Below are 15,800 nucleotides of genomic sequence, written 5' to 3' on the forward strand. Positions count from 1 at the left end.
ATATATAAGCTGAATGATAATAATGAACAGTCAGGTTTCATCGTTAATACTGTTGTCCAAAGATAGAGCGCAAGCAATTTTCGTATATTGTAAAGGCTTGATTTTTACTTATTACACGCTTTATAATTAGCCTATGGAAGAAACAGTAAATAAACATTGATAAGAATTATTGTGGAACGAATTTTCTTTTTTCTACCTAATCGCTTTGCTCTTTATGAATCGAAAAAAACACCTACTAAAATGGTCAAGCACCGCTTCTTTGACCTTTCTGGTAGACCCATTATTAAAGTCGAGGAAGCTGAAATTGGCTTGTGAACACGCACATTTGTGCTGTCGGTTGACGCATTTATGTCACAAGAAGTTACCGAGTAATAATTATATCAATGTAACGCGCCACTTCCAGCGCATAAACTTTATTTCTTAATATTGTTTCGGGTAGATCTTTGCAAATAAATTTTTTTGCACTTCACAGCCAAATATCAAGAGCCAATATGCTTGCTAACACCGAGTACGACAACGGAATCAGTGAAAAGCATACAAATTGGTTCCGTTGTCGTAGTTGGTTAACGCTTGAGTTCGGGCTCCTCGCCGTATCTACCTAGCCTTGAACGCTTAATCAAACAGCAACTGCTGGCAATAGCTTAATGGGATTATCCGAGGTCATTGGACGATTTGTGGCCTACTACGCGAGATAGGTTTGCTACGTGATCTTGTAAAACTGTTCCATTTTTTATAGCATCAACATGTGCGGCGACAACACGGCGCCTCTGATGGTCTCCTGCTGCGTATTGAAGATTTCGTGATAAAACACAGGCTTTTGATTGAATTGAGATTATTTATTGAATTGACAAAATTAAGAAGACAGTAAATTAGTAGTCTGAATAGCAAATGAGATACTGATCACTCGCTGTACAGATTTCATATGCTGCCTTGCCAACGAATTACTGATAGGAGTCGGGTAAGGCGATGGAATGGATACGTTTGCTTTCCACGGTATCTGACGACGGCGTTGACGTTGGCGAAGTTCGCGTCTGCTGAACAAGTAAATGCACACATCACGACTGATTAACGTGAACATCTAATCTAGGGAGGCCTAGCATTGTCATTTGTGAGTATTATTCATATAGCATTTCGATTTGACGTGAAAATGAAAACGCCCCACATTACGAAAAGAGATACAATCTATACAAAAAAACAATAAGGCGTACACTTACGAAACATCCTTCATATACACGTGCCATTGAGAAGTTCGCCAATCGGTGTTCACTTACCAAAAGCTCTGCTTTTAGATAGGTTTTCAGGAAAGCTAAATACTAAGTGTCAATAAAGCCCCAGAGAGGTTTAAAGTATCAATAAAGCTGCGCAAATAGACGAACGGAAGAAAGCTGTTACATGGCGCAGTTTCTCATCTTTGTAGTTTGTCAGGACGAACGAGCAACTAGAAAAAACCACAAAGATTGCCTACATCGGAGTTTGTCGTAGCAAGACTGTAGGCCAGTGTCAGTGGTTGCTTCCCTTTGTCAAGCGATTCCTTGCTGGGTCTCTTGGAAGCTGAAAATGGCTGCAACAAATGTGTATAGAGGTCACCATGAGCTACGTTAAATAATCGGGCGTTAGACATTTCCTATGGTTGCTACACCGTGAAATACGTACCTTAACAATATCGTTTTTATGGGCTGCGAACAGTTTGATCGGGTGTTGAAGCTGATTTTTGCCGTCAGTGCTTTCGGACTGACTCGATGCGAGGTTTCTGGCATTTTTAGTAATTCCTTCTTTTGGCAGGACGTCGTATTTCTAGAACAGCAATTCACGATGTCGTTTGTATTCACTCTTATCATATAACAAGCGCTAGCGGCGATAGTCGTGTATATGATACATGATACTTATTCTCTACAGTATATGTACTATACATAGAAAAGAATCACATCACAATACCGGGCTGGGTTTAGAGTAAGATCAGTACAGAGCCAAAGCGTAGGACACGGGGTCCAGGGCTTAGTGGGTGAACTTCAAAGTAGCAGTTGAATACACTCGTAGTGAAATATGTTCTGCAGCCCTCGAGAAACCAGCAAGCTGTTCAATAGGCTTATCAGTGTTTCAGAGCTCCATATATTTACCCGCCGAACCTCGGAAATAGGATGGCGCCTACTAGTTCTTAAAACTTCGGCATTCTCGTTCCCGCCCACATCTGCAGCTGTTGGAGAGGAGGGTGTTTTTCGAGTTTTGCCGGCCTCAAGTCGGTGTGGCTTCAGGTCTGCCTGGTCGGCTAGAATCTTTCTCGGAACCGGGGGCACGTTTGTCGGCTTTGAGGATAATGAAAAATCAATGAGTTGTTATACATTTGCACCGAAATAAAATAGGAACGTCACTAGCCAAAGGGTTGTTGCATGGGTCGTCTGCAGGACGCATACATGGACATGGGGCATACTTGCGAGACAGAAAATACCATTGAGCTTCGAGGCACAACCGGATGTATATGTGGAGAGTCGGGATCGGGATCGCCATCGCCATGATGGTCTGGTAAACGTTCAAGCACCCACAAAGGCATACGCTTACGCTGGAAATAGACACGAAAAGCGGTCAATTTGTACAGATTTTGCCATATGGATTTTTTGATTCGACGCCTGCTGTGAAACGGAATGTTTTATCTATTTAATTTAACGGCCGCGTAGTGGTAAATACAGAGGCTGCCGAAATTCTAATGAATCAAAACTGACAGAAAGTTGTAACCAGATGCGTACCTTTGAAATAGATCTTCCACCAATGATTTCAACAGTATCGGAATTACTGTCCGATAGATCTTCCTGATCGCGTTCTATCGCTGGCTGAGTCTCCTGTATACAAATTCAAATAATCACTTTAACAGTATACTACCTATTCTAATATAAGATAAACTTCTGTGATCAAAATTAGTAACGCTAAGCCAAAATACATCGTTCAGGATTTGGTACAATTAACTTATGTTATGGCCAGTTTTGAATTAAATTAAAGGTCTATATTTTTATGTTTAAAGCATTTTTGTTTTTTATCCCTTTGTCCTTTACAGCTTTCCTAGCTCTTACGACGCGAAAAATGCGCAGAGAATTAAGATCAACTTATCTGATCTCTTTCCAAGATATCCAAATTCAGGGTTATAGTGCTTTCGCCAATCTAGCTCTCGTAGTTCTGAGGGTTTCGAGAATGTGTAATGCGGATGCGTCACTGGCAGTTAACGATGTTTACTGTGAAAGTTACGACCTCACGAAACTCAAGTTTTTTTCCCACACCAACAGTCGGAACTGCGCTAGCCTTACTTCGGTGTAAACATCGAATCAAATCACAGGTGCTCACAACTAGCCAAAGTTATTACTCAGCTGCCTGTAAAGTCTGGTAAAGATTTAACTTTTTTTTTTTTGTACTTCTAATAGATTAGTCAGTAAACGGCAGATTTCGATTCTCTGTCAGCTAGAACATTTGTCCGATTGAAGATACGCACAATCGACAATAAGCTTAGCCCAAGTTCATTATTTCGTTAGCATCTATTGTAAACAAATAAATACACCTATTGACTATTTTTATTGAATCTATTGTTTTCGTTATTGTCTCTCCAGAGAATATTCGAATAGCAAACGACCTCTTCCATAAAGCGTATCTTCCCTTTGGCTAGTGGCCAGACTTTGATACTCGATTTAGATACTAATTTGTATACTAATATGTATATATATATATATCTGTATACTTATATAAGTGTACAGATTAGTATCTAAATAGAGTATATATAACGTATATATATATACTGTATACTGGTGAAATAATTTCTTCGATGCTATCTAACTTTACTGGTTGCTATTTACTTACGCTGGCATCACTGGGCTCTAGTTTTTCAGAAGAACTTTCGGAACGCGTGCTCATATCGGCATTCACGGTAAAAGTGCCTCGATTTGCAAATGAGAGAAATATCTCTTCTAATGACGTGTCAGATACCTGCAAGTTAGCAGTAGTAATTTTCACCACGATCCACTCTATTTGATTATGTTTGTGGACGGACGCAACATGGATCGTCTTAGGAAGAGCTGATGGTAAAGAGAAACAGTTTGGTTCATTATGACCATTTGTATAGATTTAAGACCACAGTTTACGAAAAAGAAATCGGTTGAGGATCGTTCGAACGAACAAAATTCTTTCTGGCCTTCCGTATCCGCGTCGCACTTTATAAATAGACAGACGATATTGCATCAAGAAAGTACTTATCACTTATCGATTTTACAGTGCTGATGAAATGTGAACTCATCTAAGATTGTTTACATTGCGCGAAAAACTGAAAGACAGACTGCTTCCTTGGGCATTATATACCTTCTAGAGACCAAAAATTCATTGTCTATAACGAGTTTTCATAGCCTGTCGTCTGTTCAGTCAGTACTAATTTTAGTGCCAGGTACAATTTTGAGAATAGGACAATTTTGAGCCAGGCTTTAGGAGGTACGAATGTTCTCGGGAACTGAGCATAGTTTAGGCCAAGCGTTCGCTCCCAAGTAAGTGCATTGGGCTTTTGCACAAGATCAGGGTACAAACGAGACCTGAACCAAGTATCCACGGATTAGTCTGGGTGTTATCTAAATCATATAACTTCCTTTTATTATGCTTTGATTCCTGCTACACGAGATTATCCGGACATTTTTGTTGAAAGATGTCCGAATCTTGGAAAAAGCACGCTAGCTTCGAGGCTGAGTCCGCTTAAGATATAGTCACAATGCCACAAAGGCCAAGGAGGTTTACGTATATGGATCTACGATATTACAACCTGTGCCTAACTATCTCACATGTGCTCTTCCACCCAGACGTTTTGATCTACGGGAGTTTAAAAGCAGTATTAAGATAGAACGTTGACCATTAGCTTTGGGGTAGCGAAGTTTAGAAATTTACACTGCGGATACATCGCCACGTATAAGCTCTTTGAGCCGATTCCATTAGCGCACCATTTTACAAGATTATGTCAAAAACTAAGACAAAAGGATGAATAATCGCGAAAAATATGTATCTATATCGAAGTTGAAGACCGTAACCATGTCCGCAGCGAGCTTACCAAGTGCATTGGCGTCAATAACGTTACCTGTAGTCTCGTTGCGTAAGAAACACTTAATCAAAAACCAATCGACTCACAAGATAAAGCAAGGTTCTAGAAAAAAAAAACACCCGAAAAAAATCAACACGGCAAGAGATAGGTACTTCGGATAGCTTTTAGAAACATCAAGAAAGGCATAGTCGAGCACAAGGTTAGAGAAAATGTCGCTATCTGAATAAACCGTACAATTCAAATATGAAGCTAGAATACGACTAATATTTCCCGCTTGTAAACTACATGCTCTTCTCATGGCTGCACGAGATCCAACTACGCAAACCCAGCTCATAGCCACATAATGAATTATGGGCTTACTTTGTTCAATTATTCATTGCCCGAGCAGCTATCCGCGTCATCAATGGACAATCGATTGTGGATCCGTTCAACGAACAACCGAGCGCGTTATAACAAATAAGTTTTATGCTACCTGTTTCTGATAGAAGACTACCCGGTAAGTTAATAGGTTCAAATTTTAAGAAATTCAATTATGTAGAGTAACAAACCTGTAGTCAACAATATACGAAATACGTACATAAAATATCCTAATCACAGATAGGAATTACGTACTGAATGCAGTTTGCGTATGGGGTTTTATGTGTACAAGTTATATAGGCAAAACCAACATTCGTATATATGGCAGTACCTGGACATCTTCGATTTCAAGTGCTGGATCATTCCGCATAGTCATGATACGCTCGAAGACCACACTCCATCGAAGGGTCGCTTTCGACACGTGGAACGTCAGCAGGCGCTATCGAAATAGTCAAAAGTGAAACATTATACAGCCACTGACATTTTGTATCGAATTTAAAGTGCGATTGGATTTTTACGTATGTGCCGCGCTTGGCAAAACTATATAATAATTAAATCCTGTTCATTATTGGGATAAACGACTACATAAACATGTTATCATGGGTCATAGCCATGCTCATTCAGAACGTACTGCATACGTCGGCAACGTTGTCGAACTGAACCATACGCCATGCTAATTAAATGAAGTTAAAGCTTCCTGTAAAAGTCACCGCATATGGCATGTGGCGCACGAAAATAGGATGCTTTAGTGTACTTTAGCAGGTATGCTGGGTGAGAAAGTCAGATTAGGATGAACTTTTTTTTTTTTGAACCGTTTGTGGTGTGATATTAGAAATCAGCCAGTTTGTTCTACCACAAAAACGCTACCTACTACTGTGAAAAATAGTGCGTCACTTATGGAACTCCAGTTATGATCCAAGTTTCTTAAGAAAGACGAATCTTTACCTATATTTCATGCTTAATAGATTACCCCAGATGGTTAGCTAACGGCTTATACGGCCACAGAAACAGAGGCAGGTCTAACTACAACAGAACGAAAAATTCACGCCCAAAAGTGATCCGAGTTAATCGATGGTGTCCGGAAATGAATTTCTGATCATTTTTCTGTTTCCGTTACGGCGTTTGCAGGGTAAGCTCACCGTGTCATGCATTGTTCACGAGGGTGTTGGGTACGTGTCATGTGTTGTAAAAATGCTCTGAGATCCTTATCCTCCTGAAAATACAGCAGCAGGTCGTCTTCGATTGGACGGAAATACTCTACTCAGCGTTGCGCAGTTGACCGCTGGTTTGCTCACTACCTAAATATGCCTGCCGTGCGCGAAAGCAAAATTTCGGCCTGTGTTCCATGTTCCGAGTCTGGTGCCTGGCGAACGAAACGTTCTCCTACCGTACAGGTAATCGAACAATTCATCACAGTAGTTTATCTGCGTATTTTACGAGCTGCTGTACCACCGATATCTCAAGTGCCTGACAGATCATACGTCTTCTAGCAGAATGGTGCCTTAGCTCATATTGGCCATTTAGTGCAGAATTTACCGCTGGAAAATAGAAGTATATCCCGGAATGGACACACGTGGCCGCTGAATAACTTAGATTTAGACCCGCTAAACGGAGCGATGATAAGCAGGAGTCTAAATACAACAACGTCGACTTGCTCATTCGTGCGGTGCTATTAAGAAAATGCCCATTCATCTGCATTTGTGCGAATATTCCAAACGAGCCTGTGAGCGGTCCATGGCCTGATTTGAAAATGTGATCACGATCGATTGTTATTATATTCGATGAAGATGACCGCCAAGAATGACGCATAAAACGAGGTTCATTTTAATCAGTTTTGCAAATAACACGACGCATTCTGTATATAGGGCACATCGCTACCAGGCTGACTAAGACCTTTCCGTCTCTCCGTCAGATTACCAATCGACGGCATCCGGCTTCACATATGCCGGACGTGGTACGACCCATATTACCCCATCTCCATATGACGCAATTTGTTCCGTAGTTTGTTTTGAGAAACAGACGAAACTGCGACGGAAAAATGAACGGGATTTTTAACTTCTTTCTTCTAGATAGCTCGATCTTCTAGGAAAATAAAATATTCAATGAGTCGAATTGCATTTGTAACCGGCGCGCATATGAGCAATGTCACAAAAGTTTGATAACATGAATTTTGCAAACGACCTAGTTTCTTTTGTTAGATTAAAGTGAAATGTCTTAAAAACAGCATTTTTTTCACATATTCAGAGTTGTTTGTTGTACACCACCTGATAGCTCTGCTTGAGTCGGCATCCACTAGGGAATACGCTTTGCATAAAGTGAATGACTGCTTTTTCTTGCTGAGGTGAATCAACGGCTAACTTCACCAGTACAGTGAAGCCGTGGCTGAACTTCAGTTTCAAATCTGGCGAAGAGCCGATACAGCGGATGCTACCCGCCACCATTATGGCAATACGCTGACAGAGCGCTTCGCACTCTTCCATCGAGTGGGATGTCAGCATGCACGATGAACCTATTTCGCGTTGAAGAGCTGTTAGCGTACCCCAAATTTTTCGACGCGCTGTAGGATCGATGCCCGCCGTTGGCTCATCAAGGAAGAGAAGCGGCGGATTACCGACAATTGCTAAACCGACGCACAATTTCCGCTTGGTTCCACCACTGTAATTATATGTCAACTTATCAGCATGACTTGAAAGATCGGTGAGACGTACAATCAGTTCGATTATCGCATCCGTTTGATCGGTGTCTACGCCGCGAAGAGCACAAAAAAGCCGGAGCATCTCGTTTCCTGTCATGCTATCGATCAGGACGTTTTGCTGAGGACAATATCCGATAAGTTTCTGAAACCCCTGAACATTGTTGTGCAATTGCTGATCTCGAATGTACGCTGTCCCACTTGAAACGCTTAGGTCGCCACTTAACATGCTGAACGTTGTCGTTTTGCCCGCACCGTTCACGCCGAGAAGGCCGAAACATTCTTTTTTGTTGACAAGAAATGAAATTTTGTTTACGGCTAAGAACGTCCCGTAGTATTTCGTCAACTCGTGAACAACCATGGCGTATTCCCTTGTGGAATTGGTATCAATGGCCTGTTCGACCTGAAATCGCTCACCGACTACATCGGGGTCCTCTGGGCCAAATAGCATTGTTCCACCTGTTGAGTTCATATCGCATACAAACCACAATAAGCATTAGCATCGGACAACAACAATACAAACTAGAAACGAACTTTTTGCAATGAAAAAACAGCTCTTCGAACGTAGGTTATGCACACAAATAGTCGGGAAAAAAAACCTGGATTTTTATTCAGCGAAATTTAGCTTGAGCCTTTAAACATGGTCTTTAGGTTGATCTGATTATCAGAAATGTCACACGCTGGTACTGTGTCAATCACAGAACTCAGAATAATTGGAGTTAAAACAATTGCTGAATTCTGATATATCAAATACTAGTATAGCACAACACGATAGGAAATTCTAACGGGCCGCTAAGGACGACCTGTAATCATGTCAGGTCGGCATTCAATTTTGCATATTTGGAGATATTTAAGGAAAACAACTATATTTTTATAATTTCAATTGAGTTAAAACTAACTCAATAATGAAGCGGGCCCCATTGCCATTAATTTACGTCACAAGCAGAAATACTCGCCATTGAGTTTTTTTTTTTTTTTTTTTAACTGATGTTCATTGTTTGTCCTTTCTTGAATACTACCCTGCAGAATCAAATCGAACAATAGTATCCAACCAGAAGCTAAGTTACGTTTTCCCACTTATGTCGTGCCTCTTGTTGAACAGGGTGGTTTATTTATTAAGCTATTGCCAACGGTTCGCCTCCGTGACAGCGTGGAATCTCGTAACGATATAAACTTGCTTTATAATAGAAGCTTTCACTAGTTCCGCCTATATATTCTGAATGCTATTAAATGCGTTGCCAGGAGCAGGATCTCGTCAGCTAGTGAACGACTATTGCTTGGTGTTACATAGGTTATGAACACTTGACTTGCTCTCCGTACTGCGCATAAAATGGCAATCCTATCAAGATTGTTTGATACCTTTGCTCAGGAGAAAACTCATGCTATGTTTCGAAAGTTTTTTTTTTAAGCACGATTGTATTAGCTTCGACCACCCTAACTAACAAACTCGTCGTACCCCTATAATTAACTTTCCATGGATTCCCAAAACAATATGTTCAACAACTTGACAGAACAATTTGATGACAAGCCCCACGATGGTCTGAACTGTTCTGAACGGTCACTGTTTCGCTTTACGGATACCTTTTATTAGCAAAATTGACGTCGTCAAAAAATCGTTCAACTACTAGATATAACCGTAAGGATATTGATGGTACATGTGTAAAGATGGCTTAATCTAGGAGGGTAATGCAGTTTCAAAAATTAAAACATTTCAATGATTTATGTACTACTGTGTTCTTTCGAAATCACTGACGTTGTATAATAGACCCTGTTAAAGAGACATCTGTTATTGCAACTAACTAAGGTGACCTACGAAGAGAATATTTGCGCGTAAATTCGGAAAGAAAAGCGAAAGGCATTGTTACGAACTGTAAAATAACTAACTTTGGTCATTCCTATGCCAAAGCATTCGAAATCCCCGTAGTCCGTTATTTTTTAGGTTTTCCAGATAATCCACTGTTTTCATGTAGTACAGCTCCATGATAGATAAGAAAACCCAGCCCATTAGGCCGATGCTCGTCATACAAACGATCTGTAACCCGCAGCCAAATCGTGTGTCGAAAGCGAATGCATCCCGTTGGCCAGCGTAACAAATATTTGGCCCTCCTTCAGGACATGCTGTGGAAGATGCATCAAAAATGTGGTCACCTAGTTGTCAAGCCGATGGCCTAAACTAAACGCTAAGCTCAGGCAGATCTAATCATTTGCCTGATAATTATAGTTATTCGATGAGAGAAACATTTCTCCATGGGCGGTAGAGGCGCGAATTATATAAATATAACCTCATTTCTGAGGTTACATTTATCGCACTAGGTAGAGGTTTCGGTTCAAGTATGAGCTGTATATGAGTATACCTCTCGGATAAATGCGAGGCTTAGCTCTCGCGTAAAGTGAACTTTGGCTTAAGTTTCAAGAACACAGGGTTGAATAATATTCTTCTTTGACCTAATCGTATTCCGTTTAGCGGGGAATAATCTGAACAACAACTTAATACAACCCTGCGCATTTGCTTCTACATGTATAAAAACTGAAATTCACAAAGTTATTTTTCGTTGAAGATGTTCATAGTTTGGCTAAAAGATCACTAATCAAGCGAAGACAACAGCGAGATCATCGAAGGTAACGAATGATGAATCAACAAGAGCTTTGCAGATACGAGCTGAAGGGTACACAGTTATTACACATACGCGAAATACATTAACGTCACGTTATAAACGATATAATACATATATTATTAAGGAAATATAACGATTGAGAGAGATTGCAGACGCATGTGAAGTACGGACGCTGGCAGCAGAGTCTGTACAACTCCGGAAGCATTCTGCACATTATAATGCGTTCGGATCCTTGGACAGTTTCGCAGAGTTTTTCGCCGATCGTATTTGAGCGAATGCTGCTGATCGCCCACGATACGGCAAAGGTAGGTATTAGGCTGCCCAGCTGTATGAGAAAATGAAAATTGCACAAGCCAAATTAGTACCCCGAAGCCAATTTGAATTAGGGAAGCGAACCAGATCGCGATCAATGTTGCCGCCATCTTGGTTCACTCACACATTTATCACTTGTCGTATTTCGATAAACATACATAGGTGTTTTCAAATGAGCCCGTCAAATTGATCGCATCTTTCTTGTGGCTCCGCTGTGCTTGGGGGTTCTGCAGTGTGGAACGAAGTGGCAGCTCGTGTCGTTGTATTAAAGTGTAACATGTTTAAGTACGATTTTCCACACTAGGATAGGTGAGATTTTTACGTTTAGCTATAGCAGACTGAACTGGCATCCATTTCAGAACAATATAGAAGATTATAAAGCAATGGATACTAAGTTATTGTCATCAGACGTAAAACCAGCTATATGCAAGTATAGGACAGCTCGCCTGCGCCTACAAAAGTTACATGACGTAACTCAAAGGTGATAGTGTGTAAAATAGAAGTTAAAGTAACGTGCCTTCACAGGAAGAAGGAGAGCTTCGTTGGTTAAGATAGCAATCAATTCAAACATTGCAATCACAATTCCCAAGCCAATCCCCGGTATTAATGTTAGATACTGCACGACCGAAAGTCCCGTCGCGGAATCCTGAAAGCATTGCAGTCAATGTTGGCGTTATTATTCGTACGGAAAATGATACTAGCTAACTTGCCTATGGCTTTCGAAACGCATTCAGTCACACCCCCATACGTTTACGGGAAAACACTATACTGTTACTTATGCTGGCAAACTTTTAATATGACACTTTTTTAAACGATGTAATATTTTTTGAGCAGTTCAGTAGGCAAATCTAGTAAAAAAAAATGCATAATTGATGAGGTATAAAGCCGCCAACGTATGCTTACGTCAATAATATAGGTGATAATGTACACCTGAGGAAGCATGGAGAAACAGAAGAGGGTCAAAACCGCGATTAAAGCCGCTGCAAAGTTATGCCAAACGAAGTTGTGAGTTATCATTTTAGTAGTCAACCTGTAAAGACTAGAGATAAATGTGAGCTGGCTGGAAGTGAATCATATAACCTCATAAGTTAAAACCCCATAATTCTATACAACGCTGGCTGTAGAATTGTCATTTGTATGATCGTGAAAGTTGATTGGGTCTGTTCAAGATCTCAGTGTCGTCGATTTCCGTCAAGTGTTGCCCTGTGTACTGCTGTGAAAATGGGAGCCATATCACGAACGAAGCTGAGAAAACCATATTGTTATTGCCGCAGCCATAATGTAACGTATACATTTTCTATATGTGAATCCATTACGCATTATTTATTACAGTATAACTCCGGTGACGTCTTAATCGATACGTACCCAGGTTTTGCGTTACTGCGTACACATTACTGGGATCTACTAGAACGAAGATTGCCACCATGATCGTTACGGTGACAAACATAGACAACAGATCAAAGACCGCATTTGAGAAAACGTACAGCCATCGGGGAAGTCCGGTCATAATTTGCACCTACGCAAACGAAAGTTAGCAGGACATGGTAAAGTGACCAGTAAAAATAACGAATAATACTTATTGATTATTAAATGATGCGACTGTTGACAAAAAAACCAAGCAGGTCGTCACAAGCTGCAGCCACTATACAGGGTACATCTGCGACGAATAATCTGTTCTTTCCGATAATTATTTTTGAACAACAAAATGACATGTTTCCAGTTCTACGTTTTGCATTGTCCTAGTTAAACGTTGTTTCAAACGGCTGGCTCCCAGAGTGAAACGAAGTGTGCCTACATCCGGCTTTGAGCCTAAACCACCTCACGGTTCCCTAAGCCCAGTTGGCGCACAAATCAAAATTATCCCGCACACTCAAAGTTGCGACAGAAATCGCCTGTTTTAATTCACGGATTAGAAATCTTCTCCATGCGATGCCGCTAACACCCTTTCTTCTTATCTTCACTATAAACATAGCAACTGAAATTGTAACAGAGGATTACTAAGACAAAGCAAACGCTGGATACAAGTGAGCAATAAATTTCTAATTGACCTAAATGCTGCTAAATACAAATGCTAATGAGAATATATCTATGAATAAGGCCTCATTTACCGTCGATAAAGCACCGTGCTTGAAGCAGGGTCATTGTTAGATGCGTTGTTAACAGACGAAATGTTTGTGATTCGGAAACAAACACAGATTCTGTCATCTGACAATTGTCGGACTCTGATACGTTGCAATTATTGACGGGAGAAAATATTAGTTAGTACGGCGATTCAAAAAATTGGAAACATTGGATATGTAATGTATGAAGAATGATACTGGCCAATGAAGAGGATTTTCAGCAAATACATCTTTTTCCATTTATTTATTAATTATTTAACCAAGCTATCTTTTAGCATTCTCGTGTAGATTACCCGAACAAAACGTCTAAGCTATATCCATGACACATTTCTAATCTACTTTCGTTGAAAAACAAAATAACTAGCTCCAAGCGTAATCGAAAAGTTTCAAAGGAAGACAGGCCTTGTGTAAGTAAGTAAGCTTACAACAGGATGACTCACGTTCGTTCAAAGTTGACTTTCACTTAAAGCAAACGTTATTTCAATTGCTAGCTTTATGGGGCTTAAGCTGATTATTGACTGCCCCATTGTGTATAATTTTTTCTTTTGTATCATGAACTTTCTCAAGACGATATGTAAATTGATCACGTTCCATCGTGAGGCAATACTCGAAATGTCACGAGCAATTATTATTAATGTTCGCTGTCTGTGATAGCAGAGCAGTCAGCCAATATGCTGTCTTAAATTATAATATATTTATTCAAATACATTATAAAATACAAGAATACTGTTCCCTTATCCTTTTCGTTGTTAGGCGATCACGGTTTCTAACATTAACGTGCATGTAACCATAGAAACAAAAAAGGGTACTGGTCTTTTGTGAAGTCAAATAAACATTTTGCGCATTCAACTTCACAATAGACAATTTTTCTCGCTCTTTGGCTGCCAAACAAGCCAGCTTCGATTCTATATTTGGCTATTATATATAATGGCTTTAGTTCAGACAATATAGGTAATTAAAAATAAAAAAAACGCTCTAATAATCGGCTAATGTCTCGTGTGGAATTTTGTTTTTAAATTATAAGTATGACAGGCTAGCATACTTTCGTAACTAGAAATTGAACGTCCTTACACGAGATTCAAGCTGGGTCGAATCAATAAAAGGCATCTCACAAACCGGTTCTATAATTAGGTGGCGTAATCAGGTTAAAAATAAAGGTACTTGGATCAGGGAAAGCTAGAGATTTCAGCCATAGGCGAGGGTATTAACATCTTGTTAATGAGCTATTGGCCATTTCATGTCCATGAAAAGTTCGCACATTACCTAGAAGCATTTGATTTTACGTTACGCCTAAGAAATGCCCCAGCGTGCTTCGTTCAATTCGAAATCGGCCAGAGAGGATACACAATTGTGGTCTCTTGAAAAGGTGGGTCAAAATAGATACGACAGCTTAGCTAAACTGAAATATTTATCTAAAATCGCATGTCTCGTTTACTGTCCAGTCGGATTCACCGGGGAGACATTATGTTACTAACAGTGTACGAATCAGGATTGCGCGCACCTTGAGCCCAACTATTCATCAGAAGTTAAGGCTTCCTGTAGTCTTGAATATGGTGCTGTTATATAGCCGACAAACTGATACCTGCCGATTCATAATCTCCTACGTTATAGCCAGAGTTCTGAATGCGACCCAGTTGGTGGTTCTTATTTAAGCAAATTTATGCTTAATGCAATGCATTACTCATACGCATGACTGACTGTTCGTAGATAGATTTGAAAAAATAAATACGAGATTAAATAGTTCATCATCATTTAATACAAGAGAATCCATGTTCGACCCAGATACGGTCTAGTACTGAACCGTCTCAAGGTGCGCACGATAAGCACGAGCTCGTTAAACGAGACGATGGCACGCGTTGCTATCTGTATCAACATGTAAGTATTGACGGTTTAACAAAACGTGCTTACTAGCCTTGAAAAACTAATTAATGAAATTAACGACGAATTCATCACACCAACCAGTTTAACTTTTGCGACCCGTTCCTCGATTGGGAGTACTACAGCGTTGCAAAGCATATACGATACTGCAAACGTTACACCGACACTGGCCATGAACCTGACTGTAAATGTAAATAAATGTGGATTAAACAGGTCGCCAACAACCGACCCATCGCGTGTCGGGTTATTTCTGTCATCATAAACCCATTAGCCTTTGTCCGTAATACTTCAGCATTTTACTGATACTATTTCTGTGCAAAGTAGCCCGGGCTTTTCAGCTTCTTTTGTGATTCTAGGCAGAGCAGCCAGTAACGATAGATCCTAATTTATTTTTTTATTCATTCCTGGATTTCTGGTTGATAGTCAAAGCCCACACCCCATGCCCGCCTCAGCCAATGCTATAGCCTAAAACATCTTGACCGAATCGCTACCGCAGCGCCACCTGTAGCAGCTACAGCGAAACATCCTCTACGAGACGAAAGGTGTATGAGAATGCTTTGTTTTAAAACAACTGTTTGTTACTTTGCCATTTTCATCGTTGGCTTTTTTATCGGGGCAAGTTTCCACGTGCAAAGGCGGGTCGATTTAAACTGGCTTGAAGCTATTTACCTATGTAAAGGGTTTGAAACTTTTGTTGCAGCTTTTCAACCCATAGAAACTTGCTTCGATAGGAAAAGCCAGCGGTGAAAATCGCACGGTAAAAACAGTTGTTT

At 40.3% G+C, this 15,800-nt stretch overlaps 1 protein-coding gene and 1 long non-coding RNA gene across 6 annotated transcripts in view; one reads left to right on the forward strand and one right to left on the reverse strand.

Annotated features, from left to right (window-relative positions):
• Positions 1–457: 457 nt before the first annotated feature.
• The window catches only part of LOC111253572 (phospholipid-transporting ATPase ABCA3-like), a 35,547-nt gene continuing 20,204 nt past the window's right edge, over positions 458–15,800 (reverse strand). For 2 of the 5 annotated variants that reach the window (XM_022813186.2, XM_022813181.2), the window contains exons 17-31: positions 15,109–15,209; positions 12,395–12,545; positions 11,933–12,009; positions 11,547–11,675; positions 10,889–11,042; positions 9,987–10,220; positions 7,675–8,561; positions 5,742–5,849; positions 3,838–3,963; positions 2,742–2,834; positions 2,447–2,557; positions 2,118–2,303; positions 1,654–1,794; positions 1,466–1,561; positions 458–1,034 (exon numbers count right to left, since the gene is read on the reverse strand). In XM_022813186.2, coding sequence (XP_022668921.1) covers positions 942–1,034; positions 1,466–1,561; positions 1,654–1,794; positions 2,118–2,303; positions 2,447–2,557; positions 2,742–2,834; positions 3,838–3,963; positions 5,742–5,849; positions 7,675–8,561; positions 9,987–10,220; positions 10,889–11,042; positions 11,547–11,675; positions 11,933–12,009; positions 12,395–12,545; positions 15,109–15,209 — 2,687 coding nt within the window. In that variant the 3' untranslated portion in view covers positions 458–941. Of the gene's footprint in view, positions 1,035–1,465; positions 1,562–1,653; positions 1,795–2,117; positions 2,304–2,446; positions 2,558–2,741; positions 3,367–3,837; positions 3,964–5,741; positions 5,850–7,674; positions 8,562–9,986; positions 10,221–10,888; positions 11,043–11,546; positions 11,676–11,932; positions 12,010–12,394; positions 12,546–15,108; positions 15,210–15,800 lie in introns of those variants that run through there. The other 3 variants (XM_022813184.2, XM_022813183.2, XM_022813187.2) reach the window with 3 other exon arrangements.
• LOC147754963 (uncharacterized) lies at positions 11,038–13,873 on the forward strand. The gene is made up of 3 exons (XR_015329586.1): positions 11,038–11,338; positions 11,946–12,034; positions 12,362–13,873. It is a non-coding gene; the product is annotated as an uncharacterized LOC147754963 (long non-coding RNA).

Source organism: Varroa destructor, unplaced genomic scaffold (genome assembly GCF_002443255.2).
Source record: "Varroa destructor unplaced genomic scaffold, Vdes_3.0 BEIS01000006.1, whole genome shotgun sequence".
NCBI lineage: Eukaryota > Metazoa > Arthropoda > Arachnida > Mesostigmata > Varroidae > Varroa > Varroa destructor.